Raw genomic sequence first — 26,756 nt, 5'->3', positions numbered from 1 at the left:
TAAAAATATTCTAGAAAATAGTATTTAATCATTTTTTAAATTATTAAGGGATCTGAATAAACTCTGCTTTCCATGGGAACCGTTATAGTGCGTTATGTATATTTCAAATTATAAAGTTCAAAGGAATCGTTGAACAGAGAAGTAAAATTAGAAATCTTGGAGAATAGTACATTCACAAATTTTCATACTTATTCACTGCTAAAATCTTCTTTCTACTGGAATTTTTAATAAATTTTCATACAGACAGACTTTCACACTGTAATTAATTAGAAAAGTTCTGTTTCTCGCTACAAAAATGTTCACATTTATAACTATAAAATATAAAAGAGCTATTACATAAAAGAATAATATTACATGCAAATATAAAAGAGATTTTATTTAAATTTTCATTAAAGAAAACTTCTGTGTTTGAAATTGCTCAGAGATTACTTTCTCCAATTTGAAACTTTCGTATTACGAAAATTAGATTAATTCTGTTTCTCACTACACTACAAAAGTATCTACAGTCATAAGAAACTTATCTAACACAAAAGTGAAATTGAATATTAAATATTCTATCGTTCTTTGAATAAGGATAATTTTCGAACTGAAAGATTTTTAACCACCAGACTGTTATCTGTCATAATAAAATAATTCTATTTTTAAACTCTGTTCGTCTCGTACCAACAAAAGATATAACAAGTTGGCCAAATATCTTCAATACCACAGAATAAATATTATCCAAAATGAATACAAATGGAAGAAAATTATGATGAAATTTATGCACGTGTTCTCTAATACGAGAAGCACGATTGCGCTCATCGAAGCTCGTAAACTGCGTTAGAACGATTGTAACTTTTTGTTGCAGGCGCCTCAATAAAGGAAACTCACTCTACAAGAAACAACAATTATGAGATTGAAGTTACTTCCCGACCTACCTAATCATTCGCTCATGATTTTGTGAATATCGCTCGAAGATCGTTACCCAGTGATCAGAGCTAGACCATTGTGTAATACATAATCGTTCGAAGAGGACCATTGATAACGTCGGACCTTCGCAGTAATATCGCGGTAATATTTCAGTCAAGCTGCCAATAAATTTCATCACTCGCCGTCTGATCGTCGGTGTATCGGTCGATACGTGCCGTTTGCTTGTGGAAGACACATTTTTATGCGGCGTTGCGCGAACGTCGAACGTGATCCTAAAAACGTGTTCGACGCCAGACATTGGCGGAAGGATTTGTCGCGATCGTAATTAAAATCGCGGGAGAAACGTGAAACGAATCATGTCGTTGGATAAAACGGACACGACAGGACAATTTGTGAAAGTACGATCGGAGAGGACTGGCTTTAAACCTATTGAACGATGGCGTATCACGAGGAACGTTCTGATAATTGGAATCGCGTTTATGGTGAACTTCACGGCATTCATGGGGGCGACGAATTTACAGAGCTCGATTAATGCCGATGGATCGTTGGGTACCTTCACGCTGGCGTCAATTTATGGCAGTCTGATCTTCAGCAATATCTTTCTGCCGACTCTGATCATAAGGTAATGTAGTTCCTTATTTTTTTGATAATCAATTATTACAGGGGATGCTTTTAATAACTGAATATTATAATATATTACATTGATCAATTCCACATGTATAATGATTTATATGTATATTCGAACACTATAGAATGCGGGACATTATTATTGTATGCATTCGTTTATAATAGTTAACTAGTTAATTTATTTTTAATATATTAAAAAAAATATCGAAGTTGGCAAAAGCATACGTTTTAATATATTATTTACTGTATATACTTTTTAAATGAACAGCAATAAGTTAAATAATGCTTAAGTTTCATGGAATGTCCGAATATTAATTGTGAATCACTGTACGTATATTAAGAAAAAGAGAAAAGATGATCGCGGATTTTTATGCATTTACAGGAAATTTGAAATAATGTACAGCATGCACATAATGTAAAGAAATATATATATGTCGGGTTCACATTATGATTAGGGTTAGGGGCGTGAAATGAATCTTCATTTGGATTAGACATTGTTGTTATGCAATAGAGAAGATATTCACTAATACAAATATGATTATTACAGAATTTGACAAGTAACCGTGGTAATTAGATACTCGAGATGCTAATGTAGTATCGTGACTACTTTAATTAGTTTATTAATGATAAGTAGATTGAACAGGTGTTAATTGAACAGAAAATAATGTTCGTTAAACATGAACTAATCGCAGCAAACGTATAATAATCAACACAACTAAGTAATTAATCAACGACTCTCATCAACGCAATCCGCACTCTTTGACATCTCAACTTGTACTGTTGTTAATTCGTTTATTGTCCCCTAGCAACCCCTTGTCTTTTGTCTTAGCCTCACTACATACACGTTCAGCAACCGCTTATTTATAATCCGCACAACACCCCCCAGGCTCCTCATCCATGATACTACACTAATGGCAATGATCTTAGGTTCGATAACGAATCCGCGGTCAACGGGATAACAAAATGCACTTTCTTCCAAAGTCCAAGCTATACTCATCTTCCTCATCTACGGTACAAGTATTACTAAACTAAATTTTTTGTTAAGACGCTATGTAATTCGCTAATGAGACTTCACGAGTGAATGTCTTTCCGTCACGATGATGCTGCAGAGTTCGGAAAGTGAGGGAAATGGACGTTGCTATTAATTGGTTAATTTCTATGTTGCTGGTTAGAGAGGATGCTAGCCACCCTTGAGAGAAAGTTGCTAGCGGGAAGCGTCGTTCGTGAGAAAACAGATTTCCCGTATCTTCCCGTAGTAAGTGGTGATTTAGGGACTGTTAGAATAAAGACTGTTTGTCCATTTGAAGGACCTTAGTACAAAATCCTAAGATTTATAGCGGGTCCTCAGGCTAGCTGAGCATGTACTGTGAAGATTTTTTTTGTTTTTATTTACAAGTACTTTACAATCAATTCTCGCATTGAGAATTTCGAGTAAGTTTGTCTGGCGTGGCGCAGTGACATGGCTAATTATTTATAATAAGTTAGTAAACTTATTAACTCATTATAAGTAAGTATAACTTATAAATAAGTATAATTTATAAATAATAATATTGTGAATACGTAAATATTACTTGTTAGAAATATCTAGCTGAATCTAATGCTTAGGTCTAACGGATAGTGTTTTCTTAGCCTGCGGATCTGGTCCGACGTATTAAGTAATTTAATAATTAGGGGGTTTCGATGTTTGTTAACTCTTTTGATATATCTATTACTACATTTAGTTATTTCTTCTTTGACTGCGGGTATCTTGAGGTCACGATGTATTGCTTCGTTGGTAACATACCAGGGTGCATCTATTAGGGATCTTAGAGTTTTCAATTGGAAGCGTTGAAGTATTTCAATGTTGGAATTACCTGCTGTTCTCCATAGTTGGATTCCGTAGGTCCAAACAGGTTTTATTATGGTCTTATACAGCGTAATTTTTCTCTGCGTGCTTAAGTCGGGCAATAAGCTAGTAGAATTTTTTAAGTTTAGCCTTGAGTTGCTTTGATTTGTCTGTGATGTGTTGTTTCCATGTTAATCTCCTGTCCAGAGTCATGCCCAGGTATCTGACTGAATCCTTGTTAGGAATTGTTATATTGTTAATGGTCACCTGTAGGCAGGTTTGTTTTCTCAGCGTGAAGGTTACTTGTGTAGATTTGTTTTCGTTAATTTTGAAGCCCCATTTGTGAAACCACTTTTCCATAGAGTCGAGACATCGCTGGAGAGTGGATGATGCAATTATCGGTTCTACGTGGGATGCTAATAGCGCTGTGTCGTCAGCAAATGTCGCTATAGTTATTTCTTTTAATACTGATAAATCGACAGTGTAGATGGAGAACAGCAGGGGTCCAAGGACACTACCTTGGGGTATGCCTACTTCTATTAGAAATGTTGTGGTTGTGGCGTCTAAGTATTTAACCATGAATTGTCTATTGGTTAGGTAGGACTTTAGGATGAAGTAGTGGATGTGTGGTAGGATTTTCTTTAGTTTCTATAGAAGCCCTTCATGCCATACTTTGTCAAATGCCTGTTGAATGTCTAGGAATACCGCTGAACAATATTTTTTCTTTTCTAAGTTTTGCCTGATATTATGTGTTATACGATAGATTTGCTCTATTGCCGAATGTTGCTTCCGAAAACCGAATTGATGATCTGATAGTGTTTTCAAGTCCTCTAAGAGTGGAAGGATTCGATTCGTTAGCATCTTTTCGAATAGTTTTGACAAAGTAGGTAGAAGACTAATTGGGCGATAGGAGCTAGTTTCATATATTCGTTTACCGGGCTTAGGCATGAGAGTAATCAGTGATATTTTCCAGGACTTAGGATAGTGTTCAAGGCGAAGAATTGCGTTAAAAATTGATGTGATGAGTGCAATCCGTTTTGTGGGAAGTTCCTTGATTGCTTTATTACATGTTTGGTCATGCCCCAATGCTTTCCTGGGATTTAGGCGACGGATTAATTCTGTAACTTCTACAGAAGTGAAGGGTTCAATAAGAAGAGACATTTGGAAGGGAGAGTGCAGGTATTCAGTTATTTCCGCAGCAGTTTTGGGGGAGTGAGGTTTAAATACGTTAGATAGGTAATCAGCAAACAGGTTGGCTTTTTCTATAGGGCTACGCGCCTAGCCATCTTGCGGACTGCGGATAGGAGGGATTATTTGCGGGAGACGCGTGAGTTTCCTGGAAGCCTTCCATAGTGAGTAGTTGGAGTCAGCTGCGGGAGACAGATTAGTGAGATATTTTTGGAAACAGTCATTTTTATAGTTTTTAATGATTTTGGTTAGATTCCTAGTTGCGTTATTTAGTTTGCGTTTGTCGTCAGGTGTTCTATGAGTCTGCCATACTCTTCTAAGTCTACATTTTTCTGCGATTTTTTTTAATATGTAATGTGTTACTGACGATACTGTGTCTGAGGAAAGCTAGGGGCCACGTTCGGCGACTGGCTGTCGCCTCGAGCCCAAGCTCATTATCACAAATCTTGAACAAATACAATCGGATTGAATTACGAAAAATTGCTTAATTACGGCTATGGTAGAATCTGGATTAAAGTGTTAAGGGATTTTCCCAAAATTCCAAAGGGAAGACTCCATTGTCCTTTCATCTCCGACATACCTATATATCGGGTTTACATTAGAATTAGGGTTAGGGGCGTGAAACGAATCTTCGTTTGGATTACACATTGTCGTTATGCGATAGAGAAGACATTGACTAGTGCAAATACGATTATTACAGAATTTGACAAGTAACCGTGGTAATTAGATACTCGAGAAGCTAATAACAATGATCCTAGGTTCAATAACGAATCCGCGGACAACGGGATGATAGATGAACGTGCTCACAAAATCTAGGTCCGACTCTTTGTTGGTAAAATATGAAATAATCACTAGTCGTAAAGACGTTATTCTTTAGTCGATGAGATCGCGAGAGAGAATGACTTTCCCGTCCCGATGATGCCACAGAGGAAAACTACAATGAGGTGTGTCTAGGGACACGAGATCATCGGATTCGTCGAGGATAGCCTTCGTTCAGAAAGTAAGGGAAATTGGCGTTGCTGCTAATTGGTCAATCTCCATATCGGTGGTTAGAAAAAGATGCTAGCCGCCCTCGAGGAAAAGCTGCACGTGTACTGTGGAAACGCATCAACATCTGGCAATCATCTTACTTGAAGAATAGGGTCTGCAAGTGGCAAGCTACGGGACAGAGACCGTTGGAATGTTTACTGTCAAGTGTTACAACTATTTCCTTTTTAAGGAGAGCTACAGAATTACTCCATGGCTCTGTCAGACAAAGCGTTCATCCCGTGACCGCGGCTACGTTCGGCGACTGGTTGGCGCCTCGAGCCCAAGCTCATTATCACAAATCTCGAACAAATACAATCGGATCGAATGACGACAATTGTTTAATTACACCTATGATAGAATCTATATTACGGTGTTAAGGGATTTTCCCGGAGTTCCAAAGGGAAGGCTCCGATGTCCTTTCATCTCCGATATATATATACAGAGTGGTTGGTAACTGGTGGTACAAGCGGAAAGGGGGGTGATTCTACGCGAAAAAAGAAGTCGAAAATATAGAATAAAAATTTTTTTTTATTTTTTTTTTTTAACTTTTCCATCGAGACAACGATCTACAGTGAGATCCACGTAACGAGACGTGATAAAGTGCACGCGTACCGAGCGAGAATTCAAAGTCGATTTTCTCGAAAATAAAGCCTCAAACGAAAAATTTTTATTCTATATTTTCGACTTCTTTTTTCGCGTAGAATCACCCCCTTTCCGCTTGTACCACCAGTTACCAACCACCCTGTATATAAAGTATACAAAGTAAATCACTTACAATATTTAGTGAATGAAAGAAATATCTTCCTATTTAAGAATAAATGTCTGTCAAAACATCCACAATTTAATGAAAAGTCACGATTATTCATCTTTCGTTTGTGCGTCAATCAAAGACGTATATGATCTTCTTTTATATCCTTTTATATATATCGTGGAATTAAATGCAGGATCTAATGGATAGATTTATTTACAGATCATTTATTAAATCACAAGATTAAAGCATAATCAAAATTTGTCGAACACTTGAGAATAATTATTTGGAATCCTTTTGTGATAACGAGAAAGGAAGTATATTTAATAATTGTTAGAAGACCACAGAGGAAAAATTTAAGACACATTTTCTATTTTTTAAGAAAGAGCAATTTGATACTCAAGAACATCTTTAATTACTCTCATATCATCAAACTTAGGATTTCATTTAATTTCGGGATAAAATATGTGATTTATGATGCTTAAGAACATTTCGAAAACATTATCATATATTATAATGTCAATTCTGATGTCGACTTCTAGAAAATTTCGTAAATTTATCGTGTAATTTTGAAAGCAATATATTTCAAAATCTAGCAGCCCATTTGTCATTTCCAATATATACATATCAATCACCAAGTGATGTTCAAATTAAAAAATTTGCGGGAGCGTGCTTTTTCCTGCATCTAATAATTTATTAGAAACTCAGTGAAAAGTCATCTGAAATAATTCAGTATAGATCACAGATTGACAATAAAAAATCTACAAAGATATGTATGTCACAGATATTACAATTTTCAAATTTATTGGAAACATTTAGTAGAAATTATCTTGGAAAACTCGATAAAAATCTCAGATCGGCACTACAAAATTTACAAAGATATCTTTCATTCTACGCAGAATATTCCATCATAATTCCCAAGAACGAAACCATTCTTAACCCACTTTGAAGACAGTTTTGTAACTAAATCTCCAACAGATACCAGGATTCTCTCAACATTTAAAGTTTCTTCGACAGAAGACTTTAAATCAATAAAGGCGTCTATGTAGAAACCTAACCCAAACCGTGACATAATTAAAAATTATTGATCAACGAAGTTGCAAGAAGATATAGCACCGTCTCAAATTCAATCTCGTAATTTTTCGCGACAATAACAATTTCTAATAACAACGTCGAAGGGTCGTGAGACATTCACCAGATTTTCCATTACGATGACTGTAATTTCATAACCGAATTTGGTGAATTATATAAAGTATCTTGAATTGTATCACTTTTGAAACAGAATAGATGCGTATGTCTTAGCGTTACAGCATATTTAAGAGACATTGCGAATAGTAGCGGCGTTGTTCCGCTTTTCACCTCGGCGTTGTCCGAGCGCACATGACTCATTTACTTTAAAAGGATCAAGAGTCGCGACTAAAGGGCGTTCATCCTCTGTTTTTTCTAATGTACTGCATTGTATTGCGTTTGCAGGCTCGAGTAAAGTAGTAGAATCGTGTAAAATGAAATTGCGTGCATCGCTAATTCATAAACTAGGAAAAGAAGTGGTTTATATTCCTTCCTTTTCTTCTCTTTTTATGAGAGAAAAAAAAATGGAGAAATTGTGTCCAGACCGGGATTCGTGTACGATGATTTTGAAAGCTCAGAAGAATTCAAGAATCTTGTCGTCGATTGCGATTTACGAGACACCGACAATTTTCTTCGTGAGACTGCTTCCAGTTATACAGCATGGAAGTAGTAAAGTTTATTATCGAATTTTATCGCCCATGAAATTCTCACCCTTACTCAGTATCACCATCTATCTTCAGAATCGCTTCCGGTAATCTGGCTTGTGCGCCAAAAATGTATGTTTTAATATTCCTATAAATTTTTCTTTCAGTGTTAAGTAAAGTGTGTAGAGTAAAGAATAAAAGTGTTTATAGCCATCAATCTTTCTTGTAAAATCTTTGTGAATTTAAAATATTTTTAAAAGGCATCTTTTATTTACTTCTTCTCGTAATATATAAAAAATTATTAATGTATGAGCCATTCAGAAACCAAACTAATCAACTCCATTCTTGTTAATTTTTTGATTTAGTTATTCGAATACACCATTAATGTTCAATTTCCAAGAAACAAATGATTTAATTTCTGAGGTTTCATCTATTGCAAAAAGATGAGACAAATAATATGAAATTTTAAGGTAATTTTGAAAAATTACGTTTATAACATCACCTTTCTGCACTTCTGAATGTATGCTCTGAGCTTCTGAACGACTCATATATCAAAAAGATAACTAAAAAATATAACATGTTGTTTGTCATTGCAACCATGTCATGTTAATATGATCCCTTACAGTCAACAAGCGATATCCATTCAAATAAAAAAATCAACAGAGATAGATTTGTTATCAAGCTTTTTCTTTCTGATCTTCGATTTTGTATCTTTTGCGTCATATCTGTGGTAAACGTCAAATACGCACTTCAGATTAACTCTTAACCCTATTTGACAATCAGATACTCCAGAGCGTTTATTTATTGTTATATGATAAAAGAAAAGGTCAGTTACCTATGCAATGAACAAATAGATGATACATACTGCTTTTCAAGATTTTGCCACCTTGTCAATGAACCAATTAATTTTATAAATCTTCGCAAACATTCCATGAAAGCTTGAAAAACGTAAACTGATTGAGATACATTTTTAACTTTCAAATTAGTTATAGTATACAATTATGTAAATTATAATTGTAAATTCTAAATTAAAAGTCGTACTAGTGGACTGCATATATTTTTAAGATCATTTACAAAAACTTTAAAAACAAATATATGTAAAGTGCAAAAATTTATTTTTTGTTTATTTAATGTATTCACTACAATAATGCAATTGATAAAACAAATTTCTATTGAATTATATTTATAAAACTATGACTTTGCATAAATGTCTGCAATCTGACAAGCTTGTACAGTAGAATTCCGTTTGCCTCATCAAGAATACAAACAAATTTATACTCCAGTGATTCGTATAATACGAATTCACTCCTCCTCATTTCATGATTTCTGGTTTAAATAATAGTTCACATTGGGATAAGAGAGTAATTTAATTTAATGCATGCAGAAATTCACTTAATCAGGCAGTAACTAAATTTTCCGTGTCAGTAGACGTAGTTCAGTTAAATGGAATTCCACCGTACCATTCTGTCGAACTTTCTACGCGGTCCAACTTGTTAAACTGAACACACTACTCGAGTACTTTGAAACACGAAAACGTTACAAAGAACATTTGATAACCTGAGAGGTTGAAAGCACAATCTTATCTAGAAACAATCTTATCCCCGCTTCGTATCTCATTACAGCTGGCTGGGCTGTAAATGGACCATATCATTGTCCATTCTGACTTACGTGCCGTTTATGGCTGCACAATTCTACCCAAAATTCTACACCATGATACCAGCTGGATTGATGGTTGGTATCGGTGCAGGGCCACTCTGGTGCGCCAAATGCACTTATTTAACGGTCGTCGCAGAAGCATACACCACTCTATCGAATGTGGCCCAGGATGTCCTCGTCACGAGATTCTTCGGCCTGTTTTTCATGTTTTACCAGATGGCACAAGTCTGGGGGAATCTTATATCTTCGGCAGGTGCGTATAATTGTAATGTTTCTTGGCAAGAGGCAAGATTTGAATCTGCGCCTTTACGCGCCAAGTTGCTCGGCGTTGAAGACCGAGAGATAAAACAAGAACATTTTCCACATAAACCATAGAATGTGTATGCATGAAACGGCTGAAGAGGGTATTCAAACTCTCCTAAAAACTTTTTACGTATGTATGCGTCATACATAATATTTTAAAATGTCACTAGCAACATGTACGCTAAGCATAGCAACCGAGACACGACTATCGCGATTGTACATATTGGTAAAATTTGAACTCGATTTGAAAATGTATACAGAAGTTAGAATATATTTATTGGAAGCATACACTTTTGCAAAGATCACTGAGATGTTTGAACAGTCAATTTATTATTCACTTAACTAGCTACACATTAACTAGCCACAATATATAAGTGAAACCATTTTTAGTACTAATTATAAGTTTGAAACTATTATGCTGTGTATTAATTTATTCGTTAAATGTATGTTCGTAATAAATACCTTGTATCTTATAGGTATATATATTCTCGGATCGACTTCAAATGTAACTGTCATAATCTCGATAGTAGTGTGCTATCGAATCATTAAAGTGCTAACGAAATGTTAAAAGGTTTTGTGTGATGCACATAATATATTCATAAAAAATTATATAGTAACTGTTCGAATACTTTTGTAAGCCACTATACATAAATAAAATATTCAAGATGATATATGTATTCACTGCAATGATGTAATGGATAAAATAAATTTCTATTGAATGATATTTATAAAAATACGAATTTGCATAAACATACGCGATCTAATAAACTTCTAGAATAGAACTCATACATGTGATACACATGAAAATATGGAAGGTTTGGTAGAGTAATAGTTTTCTGCAAGAGCAATTTTTTTGCTTTACAGGAATATTGGTATGTTTAATCATTTCCATCAAATCATTTTACGTTTATTGTATTGATAATTCCTATCATATTCCTATTATAATATTTACGGCCCTTCGAGTTTCAATCGTGTTTTCATTAGCATGTCACGCATTGTTCCGACGTTTCATGAACATTCCTGGTCATTTCTTCAGGGCGTGGTTTCATAAATGGGGCTTCCAAATTAATGAAAAAAAATCCTCACATGTAACCTTCACGCTCCGAAAACAAACCTGCCCCCAGGTCACCATCAACAATACAACAATTCCTAGCAAGAACTCAGTCAGATACCTGGGCATGACCCTGGACAGGAGACTAACATGGCGAAACCACATCACAGACAAAACGAAGCAACTGAAGAACAAACTAAAAAAATTCTATTGGCTCACGGGCAGACACTCCAAACTAAACATACAGAATAAAATTACCCTCTACAAGACCGTAATAAAACCTGTCTGGACCTACGGAATCCAACTATGAGGAACAGCAAGTAACTCTAACATTGAAATACTTCAACGCTTCCAATCGAAAACGCTAAGATCCCTAATAGATGCACCTTGGTATGTTACCAACGAAACAATACATCGCGACCTCAAGATACCCACAGTCAAAGAGGAAATAGCAAAATATAGCGACAGATATAGCAAAAGAGTCAACAAACACCGAAACCCCCTAATCACGGAACTACTTGATACGGCGGACCAGGTCCGCAGGCTGAAGAGACACTACCCGCTAGACCTAAACATTAGATTTAATTAGATACTTATACTAAATAATATTTATTTATCTATTAAGTAATATTTACCTACTTATAACAAGTACTTATAAATTATACTTATCTATAATAAGTATTAACTATTATAAATAATTAGGCATGTCATTGCGCCACGCCAGAAAAATTACTGAAAATTCTCAATGTGAGAATTGATTGTAAATTTTAATAAATAAAATAAAAAAAAAATTCTTCAGGGCAAGCCTGAAAAATTTTGCGAAATAAAGAACTACAAACATGTCATTTAATCTATTATTTTGTATCAAATTCAAAAAATTCTTTCGAAGTCTCATATACGTAAATATCTAATAATCTGGACTTCTATGATGCCATTTATGATAGTTTAAATTGGAGCGGAGAGCATTCATAGAAAAAGTTTTATTTCGCTTAAGGGATGTCATTAGCGACTCTAAGCCCTTCTGGTTGGCCACGGAAACGCTTTGACATAAAGGCAGATGTAATTTTTTTCTTTTCTTCGCTACTAATGCCAGCAGCCCATCAGTTCATACGTGCGTTCCCCCTTCGAACGTTCGTTACGTGCAAAAAAATAAAGTGACTTTAATTGCAGTGAAATTTGCTGTAACAGAAAACGTCGTTCGGCCGTTCAAATTCAAAACTGAATTTTAATTCGCAACTTCACCAACGGGTTAAAACGATAGAGTTATTCAGATATGAGCAATAAAACAACGAAACAAAATAAACGTAAAGCTTTCTGATTCTCTTTCGTGTGAAAGAAAAAAGGAAGAAAAAAACTGAGCTAGATTTTAATACTGATTGATTGGCCAAGCCGCCTGTTTGTAATGTTACATTTTGCTCATGTTACTTATGTTCTTTTTTGAACGGAACAAGCTGTGAATCGCAAGAGTAACGTGTCACGTGCATCGTATAATGTCGCCGATAAAACTGTTTGCTTGAAAGCGATTTGAAGCTGAACCCGTTGAGCCGAAGATTATTTCGAATCTCAATTTTGCGACGCATACGCCAGAGAACAGCTGGGAAAGCTTGCGCTAAAATTTGTCATTGCCTTCAGACGATCAAACGTTGTTCTAGCATATGATCGGTTGTCTTTTGACACGTTTTTCAGTTTCAGAGAGTGAATTGCTGATTTCAAAGTCAAAATGTTTGGAATCTTCCTTAATATCTCTCTATATATATAACTGCATATTAATAAATATATATTATTATAACATAATAATATATAATATAATATATTAAAATGTAATAAAATTATATATTATAATATATTATAAATAATAAATATTATATAATATAATAAAGGATTAAAATATAATATAATATACAATATAATAAATATTAAAATATAGTGTGAAAACGTTTACTTTGTTTTATAAATTGCTTGGATAGTTCATCTTATAATTTTTTAAGGAAATTCAAATTCTGAATTATGATGTAATATTCTAACAGAATATAATACACTAATATAATAGGTTATATTCATTAAGTGCGTATTTGAAAATGTCATTGTTTCTTATACATGTATATTATAAAGCAAAATACATAGACACAATCCAACGTTGCTATTTTGACACTAGAACTACGATTCCCTTGGAATCCGTTTGTCATCCTTATCTTTTTGGATCTGCACTCAACTCACTGGCAACTTCGACTGAAGAAATTCCTTCTGCGGAATGTTCCTTTATTCTTTTCAAAGAATCGTATCATAGCGTGGTTGGTAACCAGAGACCGAATTTATTCTTTCTATCTTATATAAGAAATAAAAAATCAATAAAATTCAATAAAGACAGAAATCCAAAACCTAGTAACGTAAGAGTTAATCACAGTTTGATTGATTAATAACAATTCTAAGATCAAGTCGCAGAAGTTCCAACACAGAGCGTGAACTGCACCATATAAATATTATACAGAAAACAAAATCTCTAAGTAAATCAAAGACAACCTGGATGCTAGTTTATAGCAGAACTTGACAACCGATATTCGATAACTTTATTTGAACAGATGTAACACGTCGAGAATTTTATTATTTTCTTTTATTTCTCACAATCGTAAAACCAACAAATAAATGATCGAACGTATAGAAGCGTCGAAAAGCAACTTGCGAGTTCTCTTTTCAGTGACAGAGAACGTATATTGGTTCGCTTCTCGTTCGAGTCCCACGGGAGAACCAGGCTTATTCACGAGCCTTCCAATTCGATGCCCAGAAATTCAAGGATACCTGAAAGTTTTAACGTTCCGTCCGATACAAAGGCACGCGAAACCCCGGACAAGCTGCACACTATGTCCTAAAGACGAAGAAATAAGAATTGGCTCATGAACGTATTCCAACACTTGCTGGAACCTTTTACAAATACATTATGTGCGCTATGCAAACATTTGAAATTTTCATTATCTGATCGTATTGGTAAAATTTGGAACGAATCTGAAAATGTGAGTGAAAGCCACAAAATATTTATTACAATTACATATTTTATATAAATCACACAATTATTTAAACAGACAATTATCCGTTATATTAATGAGACTCGATATTTAATGAGACCATTTTTATATTATATTCATACTAAATATCTGCCTGATTGCAGGTATACTAATATTTTTAAATTAGAGAATCTGAAAAAAATTGTAAAAATCTTGTAACTTCTATATACATTTTTCAAAATTTAAACAATTTGATTCCAAATTTAAACAATATAATCATGACAATCCTGTCTCGGTACATTGCTAACGAAATTTCAAAGTGTTTTATATAACACATACAATATGTACAATATAAAAGTTTTCTATAAATATTTATGACAGTCATCTGCAGTAAATATCTTGTAATTTCTATGTACATTTCCAGATTGATTTCATCTTTAACTCTGTTTAATATAATCGTGACAATCGTGTGTCACTAATAAACTGTTGATTTTTATGTATTTTATCAAATTTTAAGGTGCAGAAATGCACACGTTGCATATAATATACAAAAATGAAATATTCATGTATATATATATGAATATGAATATAACATGAATATAATATGAAATATTCAAAGTAGAATATTTATTTTAATATTTAACAGATGAAACAAATTCCTATTCAGGTTCCGTTTCTTGAATTATATTCATAAAAATGTGAAAATCCATCAAAATTCGCAATGTTCTCATTAAAGTGGTGACGAAGTTTCGGAATATTTTACATAATATACAGAATGTATGCAAAAATATCTGTGAAATATTGTACGTAAAAAGAAAAAAATGTACAAGAATCGTATAACAAATTCCGAATGTTTTATGGAGCTTCGAAATAAGCTGGATGAGTTCTCGTTAGGAAGAATCAAAGGTGCAATGGAAAATGGGTCAGTGGTCTTTCGTGTCCAAGAATGTCGAAGTTTTCCGGCGAGATAAAACATGGCTTATCAACTTACAATGAGGAAGGATCGAACGAAACGTTACTGAATCCTTCGTGTTTGCGGAATGCAGATTCCAAGGTCATAATTCTAATATCGTAAAACGATTGTCGTCTAGAAATGTTTTCCGCAATTCGTGTGGAAAAAACAGACTCGTAATCGTGGAAAACTTTCATTAGGAATGTGGGGAATGGTTAAAACCGATCAATTTTTAAATGTCCTCTAGGGATTTACGCGTTTGCAAGCTTGGTTACTGCTGATCGTGAACAAGACTGGAGATGTAAATTTTTTCGAAACCAACTCCGGAACTAATCCTGATCGCGGATCTCTTGGAGAATGTACTAAAATCAATTGATCTGAATTAGATTATTTCTAATGGAAAATTAATTAAATAATTTAGAATGAAATTCGTATGACTTAAAATTACAATTTTGAGAAGACATTGAAATTGTATAATAATTATTATATGAGAATACTTGCGTTGCTATTATGTCAGAAATTTTTGTTATTTGATAATGTGAAATATAATTCTTACAAATGTTAGAAAGTTATTCTATTGATGGGCAATTTATCACGATTATATATCAAATATATCACGATTTAACGTATTTTTCCCATTGTTTCCACAGTCCTTTCATATGGAATCGACACGGTGCCAACGAATATTACACTGAATAGTAGCATCGTGGCGGAGGCGTGTGGTGCCAAATTTTGCGGTGCAACTTCCGATACCGAGGACAGTCCGAATTTGGAACGACCTCCAGAGGAAAGAATTCATCTAATCTGCGGCATCTATTTGGGCTGTATGATAGTTGCTTCATTGATTGTGATGTTTGGAGTTGACTCGCTCTCGAGGTAACAATAAAATTATGTTTGCTCATTATCCGTTTCATGATCCCTGTTAATTATTAGCATAAACGTAATACAATCCTAACTAGTTACCATTTATATACTAATAAAATTTTCAAGTTCTAAAATTTTTAAAGACTTAAATTTCCAAATGACAAATTTACAAATTTTGGAGGATTCGACTTTTCAAATTCCAAACTTTCTAAATTTCCAAATTTTCAAGACCAAAAATTTCCGGATCTGCATACTGATAACTTTCTAAACCAAAAATAATTCGACTTTTTTAAATTTCAAATCACCAAATTTTGGAGCCGTGTAAACTTCTACGTGTATCAGATTTCAAGTTTACCATCTCGGACGTTTCACGAAACAACTGCAACAGATCTAAATTATTTAAACCTCATAAAAAAAATACTGAAAACCGATACTCCGGTCGCGTATGAAGTTTCAATATCACTATACGTAAATATAATATGTATCTTCTTTTACTTATGAAAAAATAATCTATCTTACCAAATGTCTGTAGAATACTACCTATAATATTTATAGAATAATTAAATAATTTAAATTTCAAATCTAAATTTAATATTCAATTTTATATTAATAATTCTAAATTTTAGAAAATTTCTGAATATGTTACAAGTAATAATGCTAATTTAATTTAGCTTTGAATATAATAATAAAAAAGAATTGTATATACATTTATATCACATATATATATGTATATATACGCGTTAGTCGTCAATTAACAATAAGATACAAAAATTAACATACATACATGAACGCCAAGAGAAGGCAAAGTAATTCATGATCGAACTTACAATTGGAGTGCAATGTATTGTTCGGATTGTCATAAATTGTTCGCCTATCCTGACGTATTCGGAAATCCGGAATTGATAGTACATTAAGTTGCGGCAGAAGCGCAATATTGTTTCCGTTTGAAAAATTACTACTGCTAACTTCAACGATTAATCGAAACTAACGCCTGCTGCAACGTGAGCATTCAAAATTTAAGCTTGCAAGATTTTTCACGATGAAAGAAAATCATTCACATTGGTTTGATTCTTCATTATATGGCGATTCGTCACAAATATGGTTTAAAAAATAAAGAAAATAGAAATATTTATCTCGTATGTCCTTTGCATTTATTGGTATTGCTGTTCGATTTTAATTGATTTAAAAGGATAATTTCCTTCAATTTTTCGTTACTCAGATTGAAATTTCTCTCTTGCTATTTTAAATGAATATTTTGCGCACAGTTAAGATATTATTAGTACTTTATTACGAGATAACTTTGTCTTTAAATTTACTCTCTGAAATGTAGTTTAATTAAACACATCGTGGTACTGTGACTTTCAATTTAAAGCAAAATATGATATTGCTATTTTGTAAAGAAACAATTTTCTATTTAAAGATATCTTTTAAAACATAAATATTTAATTAAGAATCAAGGATTAACTATAAAAACATATAAAACCATATTACTCATAGGTATGACAGAGGTAGATCAGGATCAGCGACAGGCCAGTCAGGATTCAAATTGTTGGCTGTGACACTGAAACTATTGAAAGAGAAAAACCAGATCCTTATACTGCCAATAATAATATTCATTGGAGCGGAGCAAGCATTCTTATTCGCTGATTACAATGCTGTAGGTCCTCCAAGTCCTATTATGTCTTGCTTAGACATTTTTTAATATATTCCATTAATTTTTTTCAGTCATTTGTCTCATGTGCATGGGGAATCAACAATATCGGTTACGTAATGATCTGTTTCGGTGTGACGAACGCTATAGCTGCTTTAGGTACAGGATCTATAATGAAACTAACAGGAAGAAGACCTTTGATGATATTAGCTTTTTGTATTCACATGGGAATTTTTACTTTCCTGTTGCGTTGGAAACCCACTCCTGATCAAAATCAGATATTCTTTTTGATGTCTGGATTATGGGGTCTTTGTGACGCTATGTGGCTGGTACAAATAAACGGTGAGCACTAAATAATTGCTAAAGTTTATCCTTCTTTGAAAATATATATTTTCAAAGTATATTCGTATTTTTTATCTTCATCATTTATCGGTAAAAAGAATTGCATTATATGATGATACTAGCTGTTGATTAAGCAAAATTCGTACTGAACATTTGATAGTAGTATATAATACTCTCTACATTATCGACTGGAGGAAATATTAATTCCTTCTGAATCCATATAAAAATATTTCCATAATCTTTTTATAAATTTGACACTATTTTGCAGTTCCATACGATATTCACAAAATAGAATGCGATTATTTTTATCCTTTGTCAATATCTGATTATTTGCCATCATCTTAAAATTATCTAATCAATCATGGAAACTGTTTTCTCGTCTTCAATTAATTAGAACAAAAATATCTTTGCAACTTCCAGCTCTGTCAGGTTTGCTGTTCCCAGGCAAAGAAGAAGCCGCTTTTTCGAACTTCCGACTGTGGGAGTCCACAGGTTCTGTGATCACATATGTGTACAGTCCTTACCTCTGCACTCAAACGAAGCTGTACTGTCTAATAGCAATCCTCTGTCTTGGAATGATCGGTTACGGTATAATCGAGTGGACTGGGAAAGCCGATAGATCGGTTCCAGAATCGAAACCAGATTTCGAATTGGTGACAAATGGCGAATTGAACGACACGACGAAACTTTGAGTTGACAAGAATAAAATTAATGAATCCTTTCAATTAGAAATATGATCTCTTGTCAGACGTTGCTCTGTATGAACCTCAGTTTTGTTAGTTGGTTTAAAGCAATAATTCTCAGGTATAAATGCTTCGTCATGATGTGAATAGAAAATTACAGGAGTTTTGTTGATATCTAAAATTATTTTATAATCGAGTCATTGCGTTAAAGAGAGGGCGATGAATTAAAGAAGAAAGAAAAAGAGCTGATTTTACTAGCGATAATTCTTCGGATTATTTTGAAAACGCTCGACAATAGGATTATCGGTGTGAATAATATTATAATTGCGGTATACATATCGTATATATAGAAATCATACACAAATCAGATCGGCATATAAAAAATTATATGTACAAGAAAGAGTTCGGTTGGAGGCGCAGTCAGGACCTTGAAGGTACGATCTTTTGTGTGATTTGTACCATAATATATGTTTTTATTTTATTCTTGTAGACACCTACTAGATTTTACACAGATAGTTCGCTTAACCGCTAAAGATTCTTTTCTCCGTCTCTTCTTCATGTTTTTTTCCTTTTTTTTTTCTTGTCTCTTTAAATACGTAGTTTAATGTTACATCGTGTGTCTAGGTGCTAACATTCAAGCTAAAGCTACGGCTGCTTAATTTAATTGTATACTTAATGTGCTTAATTTCCTTTTCACTGTACGCGTGATGTGTCTCGTGTATGTAGGTATCTCTGTATATTATGTATGTATACATGTATATATGTGTTCGTAAATGTAATAAAGTATGTTATGTCAGATTGTATGTATAATATGTATCTGTGCGAGTGTCCATCTGTATGTACGTATGTACGTATGTATGTATGTATGTATTAACGCGTTTTCCTCTCTCGTGGTATGTTCCGCTTTATGCTCATCGTTTATTGTGCTGTCACGATCAATTGTCCCCCGTCTCTTTTAAATTGCGAAGGCGATGGTATATTACAAGATTATTTGCCGCTTGATGTATATCGCGTGGTCCGTTACGCGGATCTTCTTGAATTTGTCTGAATTTCGTATTAATAAATAATAAACGAATCGCGACGTGGAATCAATTGACCTTGCATCCCTCGTCTGTTTGCGTCGTTCGATTGCTGATTGTATTTGTGGATCGTGTGCTAGCTTAACTCTCGTTTATGTACAATTCAAGTTTTGCAGTTCAGTTATATACTTTATAAAACGTAGTAGGAACTTTGGTTTCGCTGGGCAATGTTTCAAGAGCAGTTTCCTCTTTTTGTTCGTGCTACGAACTTATCTTCCTTTTCGTCTTTTTGTTTTTTGTTTTGTTTTTCTTTCTTGTTCTTTAGTTTACTGTCATTTATTTTTCATCCTCGATTATTTAGTATTTTCCATCATTTTTTTCTGTTTCTTTAAATTATTTTCTATTCGTTCTTTCGTTCTGAAAACACATAATTTCGTTATTTTATTCGTCAAGCGTAGCAATGCGTGTATTTTCATCTCTGAATACAACCTGAATGAGAAAATTCGGCCGGAAACTGCTATAAAACATTCGCCCGTGGATCTATCTTCCTTAGAAATATGACACTCACGAATACAGTTCACGTTTTTTTTCTTTAATACTCATGTTTATATTTCCGTAATGACCTATTGAATATCAATTTTTTTTTTTTCACGAAGAAAATACACGATTCGTAAATTTGTTTTCTCTCTCTCGTTAGCAGTATCTCTCTTGTTCACACTCTCCCTCACTCGTTCGTAGTTTTTTTTTCTTATTTATTCTCTCGTCAACATCCACCGCGCCATTCTTCCCCGTTAGTTTTTTTTTCCTCGTATAACAAAATTTAATAACCGGAATATCTCTGTACAAACGTTTTCATTCTTTTCTCTCTCTCTCTCTTTTTGTTTCACCCCACTCCGTCCCTTTCTTTTATCAAACAGAATAACATACACGCCCCCCCCTATCCCGTAATCAAAATTTTGAATTTTGAATTATCCCCATATAACTCCACTCTTAACCGTATACCATCCCATCATTTTCTTCTTATAATACATTTCCCTGTCTCCTTTACACCGCAAATCTTTCTTTCCCTTTTTTTTTTCTTATTCAGTTTTCTGTATCTTCTATTACCTCCATCTTTGTGTGCTTCGTTTAGGAACAGATCACTTTGCTCGTATCTTTAATGGTATCCTAGAGAGTAAAATATCTTAAACGTACGCGTTTGTCCTTACAAATTTAGTTTTCATTTTTTTACCCCCCTCCCCCAACCCTAACGTGATTTTTTATTTTCTCGTCGTTAACGTTTCAACCGTGCAATTACACAGTTGGTCCATTAAATCGTCCATTAAATCGTCCGTCGTCGTTTAGTCGTCGTCTGGTCATCGTTTTGTCGTGTGCATAGCTACTTCGTAGCAGTCACGATTATTAAAAGTAGCATTTTTAGATTCTTACGATATTGCAGTCCCTAGGTGTCGCCTTAATATGTACACTCGCTACCCATTCGCGCTCCTAGCTATGCTCCTTGCAAGGATCTTCAGGTGTAATAATTAATCGTACTGAATTAGCCCATTACAACGGCGGGGTATCGAAGTACAATGTGTACCTGTCTGTATGAACGATGTATGTATGTATTATGCTGTATGTATGTGTCATGGTATCATCTCTCTTATGTTCCTTTAAACGCACAATCGTCGTGTATATCTGTGTATGTAACGCGTGTAATACTTCTTTTTTATCTCTTTTTTAATTATACTCGAGCTGAGAGATATTTAAGAAATCGTGTCATACTATTATTTCTTTTGGGATGGGTTTAGTTTCGCCTACAGTATCGTTTATTAACGGCAAGGAAGGAAAAATCGTCGAGAGAGAACAATGGTCGATCGGTCGCGTGCGCTATTTCTGTAGTATTTATTTTTTTCGCATTTTTGCATATATTTTATTATATTTTTTTTTTTTATCTTGAAAACCGACTATCCTGCCCTCCAGTTTAGATTAGTTTAGATTAGACTGAAAGAAAGAGAGCCCTTTCACTTGAAGCGGAACACATTCAAAAGTAAACGCTATTATTTCTATATCGCTTAACCGGGGAATACATGAGATACTTTTATCCTTCGTGGATGGTCGATATTTTAAGCTTTTCTCGTAAAATGTGGTATTATAATTTATTTTTATTTAGTTTACTCTTCCTCTTTCCATTCTCCTTCGTCTTCTCCCTTCTTTTTTTTGCATTTTTTCTCTTTTTTTTTTCTTTTTACTCTTTTTTACTAACGAACCATTCCTCTGGATGCGTTAAATACGAAGATTCGTCTGTGGAAATTGGAAACCTGTCCCTGGTCGTGCCGCGTCCCGTCTTCGCTCGAAATACGCCATTTTCGTGTCTGTTGCACGACACGACACGATTCAATTTGCGCGTTTGAATCGTACACCGGAAGTGAAATAAATGTTCGCCAAAGACGACTCACGGCATCTGTGATTCACTACACTGCTATTCATTGATATCCTTGCATTGGTGAATGTGCAACCGAATTAATATCTTTATCCAGAGCACGTTGCCTGTTTCATGGCCGTGTTATACGCACATATACATATATAATATGTACATGCATATATATATATATGTATATAGGTATATATTTAGCTCGTACTTATTACCATGGAATTTATATCGGTGATATATCGATCAGCTTCGCGCAATTCTATATTTATTTCTTGAAAGTCACTCATCTTGAGAATCGAATGGAAGCGGAATAGGAAAATCGAAGATGCCATATTGATGATGATCATCCAGTAAGCAATCTATCGATTTTCTTTGAGAATGAAGAATGATTATTCGAAACTCTTCCTGAAATTGCTATTCATTCAATATTTTGCTTTAACTAGAGATACTATACATAAAGGTTGTTTCCTGTATTTTTTTGTCCTAGCTAAAGCAAAAATTGAATCAATTTTTCTTTTTTGAAGCGGTAATTCGATTGCATATTTTCCAGGCACTAAAGAAAGACGGGACACGTACCAAATATAAATATATCGATACAATCACCAGCGGCAAGCAGATCGAACATTTAGGAACGAAAGATGCGTAAATGTTTAATACGTATACCTCTTTATATGGCAGATTATTACGGACTAGTACTTTTTTCCATGTTACTTTGCGGGGGAAAAACCTCAAACCACCTTCAAACGTCCCTTTTTCTCGGGTTCGAATAGAATTTTAAAAGGGCATCAGGAGGATCCTTATGATCGATCGATAATATACTTTCAAAAAGACATTATTGCGTTAATTTACTCGCTACAAAGTTCCTTCGTCTTCTTCTCCTTTTTTTTCTCTAGCTTCATGTCCCTCGTGACTTTTGCTTTTCGATCGATTTTCTTTTTTTTTTTTTTTTTTACCTAAATACACGCGTATAATTTACAGACGAGCACACCCAGAGAACAATATGGTTGAAACATTTTTTATCATTTTTTCTTCTCTAACGAAGCCTGTAAACGAGTGGTTGTTTTACCGGTAAGAATGAAAATAAAAAGAGTTGGATGATGGATCGTCATAAACGATAGCGGCGGTACTGTCAAAACTTTTCCGTTGCTATTTCCTGTGTGGTCAAACTGAATTGTATCCCGCTGTGTATGGCATGTGAATGTGACGGTACTGTTGTTGGCTGTTTGCTGCTGTTTGGTTATTATTGGTATCCTGTTACTGTTGCTGTTCTCGTTGCTTCAACTATGTTCCTTCCTGTGTGCAAGAGGATCGAACACACTGGTTTGTTCCTCGGTCTCGTGGTTCTCGATGGGATTGCGTACAGAAAATATCATTCTATCTTTTGGAACGATTTAGAAGATTTCGATCATATCTTCTGCACGATCCTCGTTTTGTGCTTCGTCTGTTGGTTTCTTAATGACAGACGATTCTCAGTAGCTGGAAGCTTCTCGATCGTTTCACGAACTAGCGTTATCTGTGCGATTACTTAATGGAATTTACTTATCCTAGTTTCACGAGCCGAGACGCGACTTGATAATTGTTGTTTGATTTGCGTCTTATCGCGTTCTGCCCCGTGACAAATGGTACACGAGTTCTACAACCGAATATTTATCAAGAATTTTCTTCTGTTATATTTCTAGAAACTTACGAGGTGTCAATTTTATGTTTTACCATCAATCGATAACATTTCGTGTACCATTTATCAGTGTGTATATTACCATCAGCCGTTTCTTTATCGACTATCGATAATAAAGCTGCATTCTTTTCATCTGTAATGAAATCTTACAATTTTTTATCGATTTCATTTCCTTCTTTCTTCGTTTAACATTTATCGGATAAGACGATGGCGGTTAAGGCAATTATCAACGTTAAACGCTCGACTCCTGTACATCACATTAACCGTAGGTTTAAAACTATTTACATATAGGTCTCGTATACGCCTGCAATCACAATGATCTTTACATCGATCGTCGAGAGCGCGCCTTTAAAACTTCATGGCTCGCCGGTTGTCGCCGAGAAACATGACTTTTTAAAGCGATTCCTTCGAGCGCGCTGATTTGTCAGAATTATATTATTAACGCGAGATTCGGTGAACCCTTTTTTTCTATTCTTCTGTGATCTCCGTTGTCGAAATCCCCAATTCACGCGCAAAATCTCATCGATCCATCCCTGGATTGATGAAAAGCGACCGATGAACGTAAACGCGATTCGAATCTCGTGGAATTAATCCGTGCAACGTAAAATTCGAGTCCTTAAAGCTTCTTCATTTCTTTTTTAATTATTCTTGTTCACTGGTTCCGTTCGCGACCAATCTTATCCTAGCACTTTTACACAACGTCCTTCGACATCAGTCTCACCGCGTTCTTTAGGGATTGCCTCTTGTTACAGAACCAAATCCTGATCACTTCTCTGTCGTATCCGAGGCGTTGCGCCAAGTTCGTAATTTCGTTGCCTGAAATAATTACAGAGAAAGACGATTATTAATTTTTGAAAAGAATTTTATCTTTTTTCTTGCTTGAATGTATTTAATAGGTAACGAGATTTTTTAATTTTTTGTATTTAGAATCTTTGTATAATATGTCAAATGCTTGGTTAAGACCGTTTCTGTATGAAATTCGTTTCGCTAGAATTCCTAAACTTTTGTAAGGAATGGCAATTACAAAATTTCTACCCATAACGCTATAGTGAGAATCCCAGGCATTGAAAACTGTTTTTATCAACATCTTCCATTATGAAAATTTCATACAATTTGATGCTAATACAACTTAACTTTTCTCGAAGATTCGTTAAAAGTGAAAGAATCAAGATCTTTACTAAAATACGAAATACAAATAACAATTAAAAAAAAAAAAAAGAATTGGTCGTTCATAGAATGCAATGTGTTAGCAAAAGAAACAGAGAAACTTACCATTAGGGTGAGTATTTCTATCGAAGTGAGCGTTCAGCAGTTCCAAAGCCTGTGGAGTGAACGAAGTTCGTCGCTTTCGTTTCTTGTTCGTTTCCACGCCGATGAAATCTGTCAGCTGATGTAGCCCGCTCTTGTGCCTGAAACCAAACGCACTATTCTCATTCCTGTTCCATAAAATCCATTAACGTTATACGTTTCAACAAATCAAATCAAAATTAGAAAATATATCTATTAATAACAGACACATAAAAGAATAAAATAAAATAAAATTCAGAATGAACATGCGTGTCACAGGAATGAACATCATGATCTCAATGATATGCTGTGTTAACTAAATAATGTCTTGAAAAAGACAATAAAAAGAACAGGGAAGGAGGAAGGAGAAGCTCCCTATGGACAAACCGACTTGATTGCGAGAACTGAATTTTCATTTCGCGCCAGTGCAAACACTTCGATCATGTTCTAATCAAATATTAAAACAAAACACGCGGATTTGATCGTGTGTTAACTGGGCAAACTTTCTCTGCATCAAAGCGTTTCTCGTGAGACCGGAAGCGCCATAAACAGACAAAAAGAGACAGATCTGGACTAACCGATTTCATCCACTTCCATATCATCTTCCTTTCTTTAAAAAAAAAAGAAAAGAATGTTAAAAAAAAAGAGATTATTAATACACATGGAAATGTAAAAGAATAGAAAATCACAGATCCAGATAAATTTGGGCAAATCTAAACTAATCAATTTCATCCATTCCCTAACTTTTTCAGATAAACAACGAGTAAAACCAAAAAGGAAGGAAAATAAAAAAATAGGATAAATAGGGAAAAGTGGAAGAATAGACAAATAGAGAAGAGGAAACAGCGGGCATTTTGCGAGACATTCATCCCCCTTGACTGATTGGCCCGCGTCCCTAGCCGACGAACTTTCACGAATGGAACGGTCGAGGGTATCGCGACGTCGCCGTCGCGCAAATGAAATTAGCGATCGAAGCGTCGCTGCCGCTTCGAAAAAACCTCGTAACCGTAAACAGGAGAACTTCCACTGGGAATCGCGACTAAACGAGTCAAACGCGTGAGAAAGGGTGAAATGTAGCGAGAAAGACAGAGACGGCGAGCGAGAAGGAGGGAGAGAAGAGGATGAAGGGTCGGCCGTCCCCGACGCACACAACACACAGAGGGTTGGCCGACGGGGGGATAGAGGCGTAGGTGGACGCCGCTCTGGAATTTATGTTTTTAATTTAACTCCGTATGACCAACTGTCGAGCCCCGCCGAAAAAAGTGCAGGCTGAGCCATTAGCATCGCGCGGTGATATTTCGTCGAATCCGCGAAAACAATATGCTAATGGAGAAGCCGGCGAGCGCGAAGAACCGATGCTTCGAAACCAGCTACCCCCCTCGTACAGGGGGGGGGGGGTGAATTTTCAACGGAAGCTGACGAACGGCCATGGGATTCGAGTAGGGGTGGTACGGGGCGATACGTCCACACTACGCCGCTGTTTAATAGGGAAAAATTAATGGGGCATTTAGATGGTGATGAGGTAGACTCGATGGAATAAGGAAATGTTTTAGTTCGAATTTTGTACGCGTTTCAGGGAAAAATGGTAAAATATCAGTATGTTATAAATTCCGTTTTGTTTTCGATTTCGATTTTGAAAAATAGATTATATACTATAAATATTATTGCGTTGAAAATGGTAATCTGATGGAGAAAAATTAATGGTGTATTTAGATAATAACGAGGTAGGCTTGATGGAATAACGAGATATTTTATTTCGAATTTTTTACGCGCTGCCGCTGAAAATGGTAAAATGTTAATATATTACAATTTTGTTGTCATAA

General features: G+C 34.8%; 2 protein-coding genes across 7 annotated transcripts in view; one reads left to right on the top strand and one right to left on the bottom strand.

The window, feature by feature from the left end:
* LOC138185841 (UNC93-like protein) overlaps positions 1-25,565 on the top strand; it is a 33,894-nt gene extending 8,329 nt beyond the window's left edge. Inside the window, exons 2-8 of one of the 2 annotated variants that reach the window (XR_011174725.1) lie at positions 848-1,531; positions 9,661-9,947; positions 15,650-15,875; positions 17,361-17,520; positions 17,589-17,856; positions 18,277-18,973; positions 22,522-25,565. Coding sequence is in view for 1 of the 2 variants with exons in the window: in XM_069125141.1 (XP_068981242.1) it covers positions 1,266-1,531; positions 9,661-9,947; positions 15,650-15,875; positions 17,361-17,520; positions 17,589-17,856; positions 18,277-18,548 (1,479 nt within the window). In the remaining variant the exon portion in view is untranslated. Of the gene's footprint in view, positions 1-847; positions 1,532-9,660; positions 9,948-15,649; positions 15,876-17,360; positions 17,521-17,588; positions 17,857-18,276; positions 18,974-22,521 lie in introns of those variants that run through there. The other variant, XM_069125141.1, reaches the window with a different exon arrangement.
* The window catches only part of pdm3 (POU-domain protein pdm3), a 211,425-nt gene continuing 204,544 nt past the window's right edge, over positions 19,876-26,756 (bottom strand). For all 5 annotated transcript variants that reach the window (XM_069125136.1, XM_069125138.1, XM_069125137.1 and 2 more), the window contains 2 exons: positions 24,919-25,055; positions 19,876-24,462 (listed from right to left, as the gene is read on the bottom strand). In XM_069125136.1, the coding sequence (XP_068981237.1) occupies positions 24,338-24,462; positions 24,919-25,055 (262 nt within the window). In that variant the 3' untranslated portion in view covers positions 19,876-24,337. The remainder of the gene's footprint in view (positions 24,463-24,918; positions 25,056-26,756) is intronic.

This window comes from Bombus flavifrons, chromosome 12 (genome assembly GCF_040668555.2).
Source record: "Bombus flavifrons isolate JBK064 chromosome 12, iyBomFlav1_principal, whole genome shotgun sequence".
NCBI classification, from domain to species: Eukaryota; Metazoa; Arthropoda; class Insecta; order Hymenoptera; family Apidae; genus Bombus; species Bombus flavifrons.
The sequence above is the reverse complement of the archived record's forward strand: the minus strand, read 5'-3'. Positions and strand labels throughout refer to the sequence as shown.